The sequence below is a fragment of the Delphinus delphis genome, chromosome 10 (genome assembly GCF_949987515.2).
Source record: "Delphinus delphis chromosome 10, mDelDel1.2, whole genome shotgun sequence".
NCBI lineage: Eukaryota > Metazoa > Chordata > Mammalia > Artiodactyla > Delphinidae > Delphinus > Delphinus delphis.
Window position 1 is genome coordinate 22747816 of NC_082692.2, and position 13698 is coordinate 22761513.

Consider the following 13698-nt stretch of genomic DNA (forward strand, 5'->3'; position numbering starts at 1 on the left):
CATCAGCAAAACGTCAAGGAATATAAAAGAAACGTGTAGAGGGGGAAATAAGGATGCCAAGTTCGGGACACAGAGGAGGGGAGAGTTTCTTATACCTGTGGCCTGGAAGCTGCAACGGGAAGGGCCAGGCTCTTGGGGCAGAGTAAACAGGAAGGCCTGGGTGGGTTCATCCTCCATGCTGGGGACTGTTGCACAAGAAAGCATGGCCTGAGCACTGCTCCACAGAACTCCAGGGTCCCATTCTTAGTTTCCCACCCTGACCGTCCCAGCTTTCACACACTTCAAGGACTACCAGTCTGACCTCCAAGCTCCTGTTTGTACCAGTATCCACATGATACAGATGTCCTCACCTTCCAGGCTCTGATTCTCTCTCTCCACAAAGCACTGGGTAGCTTGCAGGTCCAGATCTTCAGAATCTGGTGGGGGAGGAATATAGGATAATTAAAAAATCACAGCTGACCCGTAACTCCTTCCTTTTACTCTACTATTCCCTCCTCAGCCCCAACACCATGCAATAGACTGAATCTCTGTGTCTCCCCCAAAATTCTTACATTGAAACCTAATTTCCAATGTGAGGGTATTAGGAGGTGGGGCTTCTGGGAGGTGATTAGGTCATGAGGGTGGAGCCCGTGTGAATGGGATCAGTCCCCTTATAAAAGACACTCCAGAGAGCTTCCTTGGGCCCTTCTGCCACGTGAGGACATAGTGAGAAGATGGCTGCCTATGAAGAAGGAAGCGGGGCCTCACCAGACACTGAATCTGCTGGTATCTTGGACTTCCCAGGCTTTAGAAGTGTGAAAAATAAACTTCTGTTGTTTATAAGCTACCCAGTCTATGGTATTTTGTTATAGCAGCTCAAATGAACTAAGATACCCTAGAACCATTCTTTATTGCAGGGGTTAAGGGAGGAAGAAAGGCCAGCACTAACCATCGTGGTTGTCTCCAGAGTCCATGGTCCTATCCACATGTGGTTCTCTCTCCCTTTCTGTGGGGGTCTGGGCCCCCTGTCTCTGTGGCTGGGTGGGTTCCCCTGGAGTGCCTGTGTCCACCACCAGATCTGCTATGTTATTCCTTGAGACAGGGAGAAGGTCCTGCTCCACTTGGGCCGCGGGTGACCCACCCTGGGCCCCAGCCATAAAAGCCCTGCCCTGTTCAAGAACGGCTACAGCCCACTCTGTCCCAGTATCTTCTTCTGCCTGAAGCTGGCTCTTTCTTACATCTGCCACTGCTGAGGCTGCTAAGGATGTGTTCTCCTCCGCATCTGGGTCACAGTCCCCAGCGAGAGGAGGCTGGGCTTCTTCTGGATACACCACAGGCAGCTTTGCTGGGCCTCCTTCAGCTTCCACATCTGTTTGATGTGTCCATGCTACAGGTACTTGATGCTTCTCCAGAAGTATAACAGCTGGCCGTGGTGGGACTTCCTCCACCACTTGTGTGTTGATATGCACTGTGGCAGAGGCTTGGCTTCTCTCCAGGTGGAACCCTGGTGAGCTCTTCTCTTCCGCCACCTCTGTATCACTGTCCCTGAGAGGAGGATGACTCTTTTCTGAATATGCCTTGCCTGTGTGACCCCTGGGAACAGTTCCTGTCTTCTCCACTGGGAGCCCCTTTTCCTTCACGTCTGTGTCACTATCTCTCCCAGCAGAGGCTTGGCTTTGCTCCAGAAGGGCCACCGGTTGGGCCCTATCGTCTTCTGCATCTGGATCTCTGTTCCACGCAACGGCCCGGCTCTCTCTTAGATGTGCCAGCGTGAGCGCTGCTGAGACTTCTTCCTTGTCATCTGTATTGCTATCGATCACGACGGAGGCTCGGCTTCTGTCCAGAGGGACAGTCAGGGGGGCCTCCCCCTCCTCTATATCTGTATCACTACCAGCCGGGCTCTCCTGCTGATGTGCCACGCCAGGTGCCCGAGGACTCTCTGTACCAACTTCATGGAAGGTGTGCCTCTTCCTCACAGGAACTACAGCTGGGGTTGCAGGGATCCCCTCTTCTTCCACATCAGTATCACTGTCTATGAAGCCACAAGGCTGGGCCCTTTCCAGATGGACCCCAGTGAGCCTTCTCAGAGGCCCGTTCTCATCGTCCACATCTGTGTCACTGTCCTCCCCAGCAGGCTGGCTCCTCTCCAGAGTCACTCCAACTGGAACCACCCTACTCCTCGCGCTCCTCTCAACTTTCGTGTCATTGTTCTTCTCCTTCACTGAACACTGATCCTTTTCAAGCTGGATTCCAGTTGTGACAGGTTTAGGCTGTTCTGTCTCTGCAGCGGTGACTCTTCTGGCAGCTGAGGAGCCCTCCCCTGCTCCTGGTTGCTGACTTTCTTCCTCATCTGTGTCACTGTTCAAGTTGAAGGCAAAAGGTGGCCCAGGGACATCCAGGGCAGAGGAAGGTCCCTCTTCATCGCTGTGAAGGGAAGAGAAGAGAGAGTCTATAGAATCTATTTCCCCAGAAGGGATGCCCCACTCAGCCAGGAGCTCCTTGAGGGCAGACATGAGGTAGTATTTTCTTTTCTATCTCCAGCAGTTAGTTTTTTACTTGGCACATCAGAGGTGCTCAATAAAAATTCAGTTGATTGAATGAGTATGTGTAGTTCCCCAGCCCGGACTTTCATGGTAATAAGTTCTCGTAGAGATGGATCCTCCAGCCCCTGATTCCTCCTCCTTTAGAGGACTCAGGTGTCTGGCCCTTTGGCACTCACCTCTCTGGAACTACTGTTGCCAAAAAGGAGGTCCTTGGTCCTTTCACCACACACTTTTCAGAAAGAGAATCTGTCAGTTGTAGAAAGGAGTAAGTTGACAGTTTTACACTCACGATCCCCATCTCCTCACCCGCCCTCCCAATACACAAACTTACCTACTTCTTCCTCTGAGTCCTCAGCCAACAGAAGCCTGTGGGGTTGAGTTCCTCCCTGTACCCTGGGTGTCTCCTCTATAGTTAGAGGGCCCCGGGAGACAAAGGGCAGGGGGACATCCAAGCGATGGTACTGGCAGGGCAAGTCAGCAAAGAGAATCAACTCCCGGTCCCTCAAACGATGACTCACCCCAGGGCCCAGGACCTTAGGAGGCCTCAGGATTTGAGTACCATTGAGGCTTCCACAATCCCGGAGGACAGGCGCCTTGTCCCAGGCCAAGATTTCAATCACCGCATGTTGTTTGGAGATAGATGAATAGGGCAGGGCCACAGAGCAATCAGGCATTCGGCCTACCACATTCTTCCCAAGGTATAGTGGGAAATCTAAGAATTAGAGAGGTATATGGGTTCCAAGGCCAGAGTCCTGACCTTCTATTAGGAAAATGTTCCTGTTAAGTACCTCACTACTCACTCAAGGTCCCCCCATGCATTAGAAAAATAAAAGGCCCCAGGATAACTAGCTAATAAAGAATATATGCAATGCATTATTCATAATCAATACCCCATCCATCCACACTGGATTATTTTCTATTGTAAAATATACATAAAATTTACCATTCAGCCAACTTTTCAGTGTACAGTTCAGTGACGTTAAGTACATTCACATTGTTGTGCAAAACATCACCACCACCCATTTCCAGACCTCACTGGATTTTTATCTGAATCCCTTCATCTTCTCCTACCAAAGTAAAGGCACCCCATTGAGTCCAGGGCACTTGCCTGGAGCAATCAGATCAATCAGCCCCCTCTTCTCCATTCCCAGTAAAACCTTTTTTCAGATCTCCCAGATGCATATCTAAGCTTGCAAGCCTCCAATTACCTCGCCACAGAAATAAGAGGCCTAAAAAAAAAAAAAGAAAAAGAAATACCAGTACTTCAGCACCCAATAACCCCTGACCTTTTTCTGGTCCATAGGAACTACTGAAGATACGCAGTCGCCCAAGGGGCTCCAGGCTACACCCCAAAGATTCACTGGGTCTCTCTTCAACCTCCTCCTCTTGTTCAACTTCCCAGTTAATAACCTGGGTGTCTTCCATGATCTGAGGAAAAAACACATTATTATCACCTCTTTCAGTGGGTCACACACACAGCCTCAGAGAGGAGACTGCTAACTGCTGTAAACCTGGATAGCTATGGAGGCTGATGCTTCCCCTTCTGCCAGTCATTCTGTTGTTATTCTTCTGAAGCATTTAAGAAATATCTTTGACCATGATACGGAATAAGAAATAAATATTATAGAGTCCCCAGTACAGAAATACATACAAAAACACATGCTTGGGACTTCCCTGGTGGTCCAGTGGTAAAGAATCTGCCTCCCAACGCAGGGGACTCAGGTTCGATCCCTGATCAGGGAACTAAGATCCCACATGTCGCGGGGCAACTAAACCTGTGTGCCACAACTACTAAGCTCGGGCGCCTCAACTAGAGAGCCTGCGTGCCACAAACTACAGAGCCCACGTGCCCTGGAGCCTGCGCGCCACAACTAGAGAAGAGAAAACCCGCACAGTACAACTAGAGAGAAGCTCCGGCACCGCAATGAAAGATCCTGCATGCCTCAATGAAGATCCCGCATGCTGCAACTAAGACCCGACACAGCCAAAATTAAATAAATAATAATAAATAAATAAATCTTAAAAAAAACAAAAAAACCCCCACATGCTTATTTATAGACAAATGTTTTGAGAAACAATGTTAAGCCTTTATACAACACTCTGATAGTTGTCATTCTGTTTTTTTCTCTTCTCAATTCTTTAAATGCCGATTTGCAATCCACTAAATTGATTTCACTATCCACTATTGGGATAACTTTTGCCAAACACCAACTATGTATCAGGCATAGTAGCCATGAGGCAGGCATTTAGGACACTAAGGCTAAAAATATTCAATCAGGATAACATAGCAGGTAAATGAAAAGGGTAGGAATAAATGTGCTTCTGGCTGCAAAGCCCATGCTTTTTACACTTTATCAGATCATCTCAGTGTGATCAGACTAAACTGCAAAAAATCATAACAGCCAAAAGAGAGGCTTGGTAGGTGTCAAGCACTGCTCTAAATACTTTATATTCACTGACTTATTTAATTATCACAAGAACCCTGTAAACTATTATTATTACTTTTTTTTTTTTTGGTTGTTTTCCTTTTGGACATGCAGCATGGCATGTGGGATCTTAGTTCCTCGACCAGGGATCAAACCCCTGGCCCCTGCAGTGGAAGCACGGAGTCCTAATCACTGGAGCGCCAGGGAATTCCTTATTATTACTTTCTATTTCTCAGATAAAGAAACTGCAATACAGATGGATTAAGGAATTTGTCCAGGACCACCCAGATAATGTCTCTCCTCTGTTTAATATTCTTTGATGGATTTCCATGCCCATAGGATAAAATAAAATCTAAACTCCTTAGCAAGACCCTCCACAATCAGAACCTCATATCCTCAAATGTATGTCCCACCCGCACCTCACCCAAGCCTATGATTCAGCCACATGGACCTTCTCCCCAGTCTCTGAACACATTGCTCCCTTTCATCTGCAGGCCTTAGCCAGCTCCTTAGCCCTTTGCTCATAGTTTTCTGGTCCAAATCCTACCCATCCTTTACAATTCAGTTCAAATGTCACTACCTCAGCAAAGCCTTGCCTGGAGTCTTCTCTGCTTTCTGGTGTTCCCCATGTTCCTAAGTGTTTCACGGTGGTTGGTGGACTTGTACTTATCCTGATAGCTCTCACCATAGTGTAACTATTACATTCCATTTCTGCCTCACACCCCCCGAGAACTGGACAAGGCAGAACTGTGTCTTTTCCCCAAGGGTCCATCATATTCATTCAACAGTTATTGCGCACCTGGTACCGCTGTAAGTATTCGGGATACATTCCTGAACCAAAAGTAAAATTAACTCTGCCCTCCTGATTAAAGAACAAATAAGATGAAAACTCAAAACAGTATGAAAGATGCTACTCTAAACGGAAACTGTTGACAGGTTGGGAAAGTAGGACACCTCCATGGAGATAGTGTTAACTCCGTTCTTAAGACTGGCGAACTCAGCTGGTACCCATGACCCTCGTCTCCAATCCATGGGCCACCACCTTTGAACTCCCTCCATCCCATGGGTTCCCTCCTAGCCCAACGGCTCCCTGTGTCTTCATACCTAAGGTCAGGGAGGAGCGTCAGGTAAGGATGAGTATTATAATCCGAGCAGCAAATTTCCAAGTATCCTCCGCCCAGTCGTACCCAAGGCACGCCCCTCCCGCCCACCGGGGAAAACCAAGATGTCACCCGGGGAGCCTTGGGCGAGGCCCCCCAGAACTCACCTACTTTGAGTCCCCGCGCGCGCCACCAGTAACGGCCGCGACCGGGGTGGCGCGAGTGCCTGAGCGGGGCGGGGGCCGATTCGCTGATTGGCTCCTGCCGCTGTCTTTCACAGCCCGGCTGCACGCCGACAGAGCAAGCCGCCAATTCGGAGGCACAGCCAGAGCCCCGCCCCGTCCCCGCCCCCTTACAGCTCAAAGGGGCGGCTTCTCCGGGGAGGCTGAGATCAGTTGGCTGAGGCTGTAATCAGAGGCCGCCGAAGGCGCACAGAATAGCGCACCTCGATTGGGCAGCTCCAGAGGACAACCCACTGCCGCTTCACCGCACCGCCCACTTCCCGCGCAGATTTCCAAATTGCGACCACAGAGTCTGGACGCCAGCGACGGATAGAGGGGCTTACCATAGTCGTCGCCCCAAGCATCTAGTGCGGCCAGAGCGTCCTTCCCCGGTCCTCCCAGACATGGAGTCCGCTGACTCATGAGAAATGAAAATGGATTGCGGGTTGCAGTCGTGGCTGAAGGCTGCAGTTTGGAAAATATCCCGTAGGCGTGGCGCTCGAGGACTCATTGCAATGGAAGTCATTTTCTTATGAGTTAGCTCGTCTTGAAGTCATGTCATTTCCTCTCTGACAATACATTCCTGATGGACATTTTGAGGTCATTCTCCAAGAGTAAAGATCCCTAGGCAAACAGAACTGTTCCGTTAACCATCTTGAAGGCTGACCGAGTTCTTTGAAGGGTTCGAGGATGATAAATATCATTTATTTCATTAAATGTCATACTAAGACATGAATAATTTAGGAAGACCTTTTGCATTCTTATCTCACTTCATTCTGACTACAATAGGCAGAAATAGGTTTTATAGAAAGAATCGGAGCTCTGCCCATAACTTGCCTACAACTAATGTAAGGTAGAGACAAATTGAAACCAGTTCCCTAATTGTAAATCCTGAACTCTCTTCACTACCACAAAATACGTAATTATTTTCATTGTGATCATGCCGTAAAACATGAACATTCTATTTTAAGTGGGTAGACGGGTCTTATACAACTTGTTCTTTTATTTATAAAACGACTGAGAAATGTGTGTTGAATCCAATGTGAATTAACAATGATGACCTTGATATAACATGTCCTTTATCACAGTGCTTACCACACTCAATTATTGTTTATACACTTCTCATGAAATTGCAAGATCCTGGAGAACAGTGAGCTACTTCTTAATCATTTTTGTATCCCTAGCTCCTGGTTTGGTGGACACTTAGTATCGCTCAAGTTGAATTAATCCCTGAGATGAAACATGCCACTCAGACTTCAGCTCATCCAGTTTTTCCCCCATCACCTCCCTACCCCTTTTATTTCAATCCTGAGGCTCCTGGAAGGTTGCAATGGTCAGCCACCTAGTCAGGGAAATCAGTGAACTGAAAAAACACTGATTTCATCAGTGTCTAGAGAGGCAGGCTGGAAGACACTGAAATTCTATCAGGTACCTCACCCCATAGTTCTCCGCTGGACAATACAGTGTGTTAAACGCTGCTCTAAGGCCCAGACCCCCCACATGGACAGACACTTCTGGCATATCAACTTCTCTAAACCATTCAACTTATTCTTGAACATACCCTTCACACAATTACTTCTCTATCTTGAAAAGCCCTTGCTGCAATTTTGTTTCTAAACATTATCATTAGAAAACTCCCAAGGAAATAGCAGGAGGGCAATCCCCTCCTTCTTCCTGAGGTATCTGGGGGAGCAGCAGTTTACTGAAGTTCATGCCTTGGGTCACCAAAGGACCAGCTGTTAGATAGCAGATCAGGATGCCGCATTTCTCCCCAGTTTTCGCTGAGCTAAGCAGTCCTGTCTTCCCAAGAGCTACCGCAGCGGGGAGCTTTCAGGGCGTGCCCCCACTCCACCTTCCAACGCCTGGCACCCCCGGGTTCCCAATTTCTGTATCCGTAAACTACTCTCTTTTTATACCAGAAAAGTCAGGCATAGAGGAAGGAACTCTTGCGCAAGGTCATTTTTCATTAAAAACTCCCAAACCAAAACCCCCATACCCAGTACCCACCCATTCGTTCTTTCATTTTGCAGCGTGGACAACAATAGAGGACTACAACTCCCAGGGAGGACTGCGCTCGTCCCGCCGAGCAGGGACCAATGGACGTCTGATACATGACCAGCACGGACTAATCAGGGCCAGCCTCGGTGAGGCTTTGTCTCCCCACCACCTCGCGGGGCGCGTTCTCCCGCCTCCCGGCCCCCGCGCACGCGCGCCCCGCCCTGCCCGCCTTTCCTCCCGCGCCCTCCCCTCTCCTTTCTCCCTCTCAGAACCTTCCTGCCGCCGAGTTCGGACCTCGCTGCTCCAACCTCTGGGCCCCGTCCCATCCTTCCAGCCTGCGACCAGCAGCAGAGAAAAACTAATTACGTATCATTTTCTTGCCCCGTACACACTTGTGAGGCGAGCAAAAAGATTACAATAAATTTTAAAAATGAGGGAAATCGTGCACATCCAGGCCGGTCAGTGTGGCAATCAGATCGGTGCCAAGGTAAGGATTTTTAACCTTTTGACTATATTTATTTTTGAGAAGAAAAAAATCCAGGTAAATTATGACGAATGGCTGTGGGACATTCGCATCCTCCATTCTTAGTCAGGCTTTACCCCTTAAAAGTTGTATGTATATATAATACACATTTGTATTATGCAAAGCTGGGATTTGCTTTTGAAAAATGGGGAATTTTTCTTGGCAGGCTTATTTTGGGGAAGCTGTTAAAAGCACCCTTCAGGTTTAGGGGGCGGGAAAACCGAGTTTCTGTAAAATTTTACTTAAAAAGGGCATCTGCTAACGGTCCGGGGAGCGAGGGAGATGCGGAAACGGCCCGAGACAAAGCGAGATGAGGTTTTCCCCATGTGCATCCCCTTTGGCGGGGCTTCGGAGGGCTGAGCCGGAGGGGGAAGGGGCGAGGCTGGCGGGCAGCTGCAGAGAGGTCAGATCCAAATGTGGGGGACGCGATGCGCCAGGGTGGGCTGCAGTACGCGATATCCTTTACGAAAGATAGGTGTCTCCGGGCACCCGCGATCCCCAAGGGGCGGTCCCCCAGTTTTTCGTGCATGGAAGGCTAATATGTGCTGGACTAATTTCAGTTTCTTTCATTTGCCCTTAACCGAGACCCTTTTAGGGCGTGAACAGATATGGAGAAAGAGCTAGGGGAAAGGGGGAGTGCTTTTTTTAAAAGGGCTCCTCAGGGCCAAAGAGTAGGACAAAGGAAGAAAAACCTCATTTAAAGCAAGGGGGTTAAAATTAAAAGCTAGAGAAGAAATAAAATTCCGAGGCCAAGGGGGAGGCTTTTTTTTTCCTTTGCGCGCGGTTACAGTGTAGCGGGGGAGGGGCGGGGAGGAAGCGCGGCTGCTACGTTAGAGCAGAAGGGCGGGACCCGGGCGCCCTGGCGCGCTGGGACAATGCGGCCGGGCCAGCCCGCTGGGGGCGCGCGAGCCCGAGCCAAGTCCCGCCCTTACCGCGCGGAATTTGCGCTCCGGCCCCGCCCACGCGCGGTGCCTCCCTTTGTCGGCGCCTACGCGCGCGCCTGCGCCGCGGTCACGTGCCGGGCGGGGTGGGCGCCTGCGGCAGTGGCTCCTTTCTCCGGCCCCCAGCTCTTTGTGCCCTGCGAGGGGGGGGGGCGGGGAGGTGCGCTTCTCCGAGCAAGTCGGCCGCCTCCATCTACCCACCTCGGTGCCTGCGATCGCCGGGACCTTCCACAGCATCTCATCACATCCCAAGCAGTGAAAGCTGCAGTTTTCCCGCGTGTGCAGGTGTTTAGGGGAAGGGTGTGGCAGGCAGAAGGAATGCCAGGCCCTAGGGGAGGGCCCGCCACAGGCGTATCTGAAATTAAAATGGCGGTAGAGGGCGTATAATTGGCTGCAACCTGAGCTGTTGAGGACCCGTTGCTCTCCCCCGGCAGTTCTGGGAGGTGATCAGTGATGAACATGGCATCGACCCCACCGGCACCTATCATGGGGATAGCGACCTGCAGCTGGACCGCATCTCCGTGTACTACAATGAAGCCACAGGTGAGGGCAGGAGGCCGTGAATCACGGGTCCCATCACTCCCACTTCTCTGGGGTCTCTGCCTCCCTGGGAAACCCTTTATCCCCTTTGAATGAATCCATTCTCTCCCTTTGGAGCCGTTTCTTCATTTCCCCCATCGGGGCTCAAAAGTGGCTCTGCTGCCACCTGGTGGCAGTGCCTGGAATCACAAGTTTGGGTCCCCGGCTGCCTCCCCGCCCCAAAATATTTACCTATATGTCGGTCAGTTTTTACAACGCTACTTTATTCCCTGTAGGTGGCAAATATGTTCCTCGTGCTATCTTGGTGGATCTAGAACCCGGGACCATGGACTCTGTTCGCTCAGGGCCTTTTGGTCAGATCTTCAGACCAGACAACTTTGTTTTTGGTGAGTTACACAGAAAATAGTAGATACTTGTTCAAGTTATTTGGGTGCAGCAAGAGTTAGGAAATGATTGTACTGAAGAACTTATACAGGGCTGTGTTTTGAAATCTAACGGAGGATAGAGGTAGTGACTGCTTTAAATAGTAAACTGGGGGGGAGCGACAGGTGTACCACAGGGGAGGGAGAGAAGATACATCCACTGGCATTACTCCAAAAGTTGAAAAGCAGAAATGTGGCCATGTATCTTCCACACTTTACTAACCAAGCTTGCCTTCTGACCCCATTGCAGGTCAGTCTGGGGCAGGCAACAACTGGGCCAAGGGCCACTATACAGAGGGGGCCGAGCTGGTCGACTCGGTCCTGGATGTGGTTCGGAAGGAGGCTGAGAGCTGTGACTGCCTGCAGGGCTTCCAGCTGACCCACTCGCTGGGCGGGGGCACGGGCTCTGGAATGGGCACCTTGCTCATCAGCAAGATCCGTGAAGAGTATCCTGACCGCATCATGAACACCTTCAGTGTGGTGCCCTCACCCAAAGTGTCCGACACCGTGGTGGAGCCCTACAATGCCACCCTGTCCGTCCATCAGCTGGTGGAGAACACTGATGAGACCTACTGCATTGACAACGAGGCCCTTTACGACATCTGCTTCCGCACCCTCAAGCTGACCACGCCAACCTACGGGGACCTGAACCACCTCGTCTCGGCCACCATGAGTGGTGTCACCACCTGCCTTCGCTTCCCTGGCCAGCTCAATGCTGACCTCCGCAAGCTGGCAGTCAACATGGTGCCCTTCCCACGTCTCCACTTTTTCATGCCTGGCTTTGCTCCTCTAACCAGCCGTGGAAGCCAGCAGTATCGGGCCCTCACTGTGCCGGAGCTCACCCAGCAGGTCTTCGATGCCAAGAACATGATGGCTGCCTGTGACCCCCGCCATGGCCGGTACCTCACCGTGGCTGCTGTCTTCCGTGGGCGGATGTCCATGAAGGAGGTCGATGAGCAGATGCTCAACGTGCAGAACAAGAACAGCAGCTACTTCGTGGAATGGATCCCCAACAATGTCAAGACGGCCGTCTGCGACATCCCACCCCGTGGCCTCAAGATGGCGGTCACCTTCATTGGAAACAGCACAGCCATCCAGGAGCTGTTCAAGCGCATCTCAGAGCAGTTCACTGCCATGTTCCGCCGGAAGGCCTTCCTCCACTGGTACACAGGTGAGGGCATGGACGAGATGGAGTTCACCGAGGCTGAGAGCAACATGAACGACCTCGTCTCCGAGTACCAGCAGTACCAGGATGCCACCGCAGAAGAGGAGGAGGATTTCGGTGAGGAGGCCGAAGAGGAAGCCTAAGGCCGAGTGCCCACCACCTCAGGCTTCTCAGTCCCCTCTGCCTTCTTCCTCAGCCGCCCCTTTCCTCTCCCTCAGAATTCGCGTTTTCTGCCTATCTTTTTTTTTCTTTTTTGGGGGGGGGTTCTAGAACAGTGCCTGGCACATAATAGGCGCTCAATAAATATCTGTTGTTTGTTGAATGTCTCCTCTCTCTTTCCACTTTGGGGAACCTAGATTTCTGCCATTCTGGGTAACCCTGTATTTCCTTCTGGTGCCCACTCCTCCCATCTGTCCAGTTAACATTTCCCTCTCTGTTTTCAAGATAAACTCTCAAGAAGCTGAGTCTCATCAAATCCCATTCAGAACCATGTGCTGATAATCCGGATAGGTGACCGCCATCCTAGGCCCATGTGGTAGCCCAGGGGAAAGGAAACGAAGCAGCAGGTAGAAGTCCCTACTGGGAAGGGGTGGGGTTTTGGAGAGGGGCATCCAGGCTATTGAAGTCCTAGTTTCCAGGTAGCTCTCTGCTCCTCTCAGCTTCTGGGGAGGTGTTAACAGTATTATCTCCATTTTCAATCTCCCTCCAAGCTCTGTTCTGAGCTATTTCCTTTGCAAGGTTCTGGCCACCACCCTGTCAAGGGGGGGATCCTCCCCTCTTCCACTTTACCTCCCTCGTAATGTTGGATTCCTTCCTTTCCCCTGGTCAGAAAAGGGGGTCAAGAGGAGCAAGGGAGACTAGTCTCTAAGCCTCCAGAAAGCCACTCCCCAGCCCTATCTTTTCTTATGGAAAAAAATAACTATCACTCCTTCTGTACCTATATGGAAAGCTATGTGCTACCACGTAAATGTCATTCCCCAGAGAGGGGACAGGACACTCTCCATCCTTTGGCAACACCTCATCTCTTACTTTTGCTACTGCCTTCCCCCCTACCCTTGGTTTTGTCCTATTCTACACTTCAGATTTCTATTGTGTTGAACTTGCTGCTTTTTTTCATATTGAAAAGATGACATTGCCCCAAGAGCCAAAAATAAACGGGAATTGAAAAAAAAAGTTGTGAGATGTGTGCTCATTCAGGGAAAGATTGCTCGTGGAGGCATGGGGCTCAAGTTCAGTTATATGATACATTCTACTTCCCATAAACTAATGAGAAGAATATCCTTACACCTTAATCCCTGGTACCCAGCACCTGCACCTGTCTTAGCAACTGGGGTAGGTATAGGCCCAGATGCAGGATCTAGGGACAGAAAAGGGAACTGAGATGAACGTCAAGTGGTTGCAAGATCAGCATCCCCTTGAACGATCCTGCCCAGATGTACTGAACCAGAATGGGTTGGACCCCAGCAGTCTGTTTCTAACAGTGCTCCAGAAGGATCTCAAATGCACAGTGCATCCAGGGTTCCTTTCTGTTACGGGTAATGCTGATTTCTGTAATGCTGTGGATTTTCTCAGCCTAAGGCAAAAAATCACTAGTGAGGGACGTCACACCATGGTCCCATTCTAAACCGTTCCATCCAATACCTCATGCTTCAAGGAGCACAATAGTCTAAAAGCTGCCCTGGAAATTGAACAAATGTAACAATTTCCCTTGGCCGTGTTTTCAGTAATTCTAGGGACGAATGCAGTTATTGATATTGCTTCCACTTCAGCACGCTTTGCTGACTATAACCAACTTCAGGGTTGGGAGGGGGATTAATTCTATAACTTAACATACAAGTAG

General features: G+C 50.2%; 2 protein-coding genes across 2 annotated transcripts in view; one reads left to right on the plus strand and one right to left on the minus strand.

Annotated features, from left to right (window-relative positions):
• Positions 1-6888, minus strand: part of MDC1 (mediator of DNA damage checkpoint 1) — a 13899-nt gene extending 7011 nt beyond the window's left edge. The window contains exons 1-7 of the mRNA XM_060023355.1: positions 6614-6888; positions 3809-3950; positions 2854-3234; positions 2699-2768; positions 929-2403; positions 351-416; positions 96-185 (exon numbers count right to left, since the gene is read on the minus strand). Coding sequence (XP_059879338.1) covers positions 96-185; positions 351-416; positions 929-2403; positions 2699-2768; positions 2854-3234; positions 3809-3950; positions 6614-6634 — 2245 coding nt within the window. The 5' untranslated portion in view covers positions 6635-6888. The remainder of the gene's footprint in view (positions 1-95; positions 186-350; positions 417-928; positions 2404-2698; positions 2769-2853; positions 3235-3808; positions 3951-6613) is intronic.
• Positions 6889-8515: 1627 nt separating this feature from the next.
• TUBB (tubulin beta class I) lies at positions 8516-12180 on the plus strand. The gene is made up of 4 exons (XM_060023354.2): positions 8516-8754; positions 10166-10274; positions 10547-10657; positions 10944-12180. The coding sequence occupies exons 1-4, from the start codon at positions 8698-8700 to the stop codon at positions 11999-12001; spliced, it is 1335 nt and encodes a 444-aa protein (XP_059879337.1). The 5' UTR covers positions 8516-8697; the 3' UTR covers positions 12002-12180.
• Positions 12181-13698: the final 1518 nt, after the last annotated feature.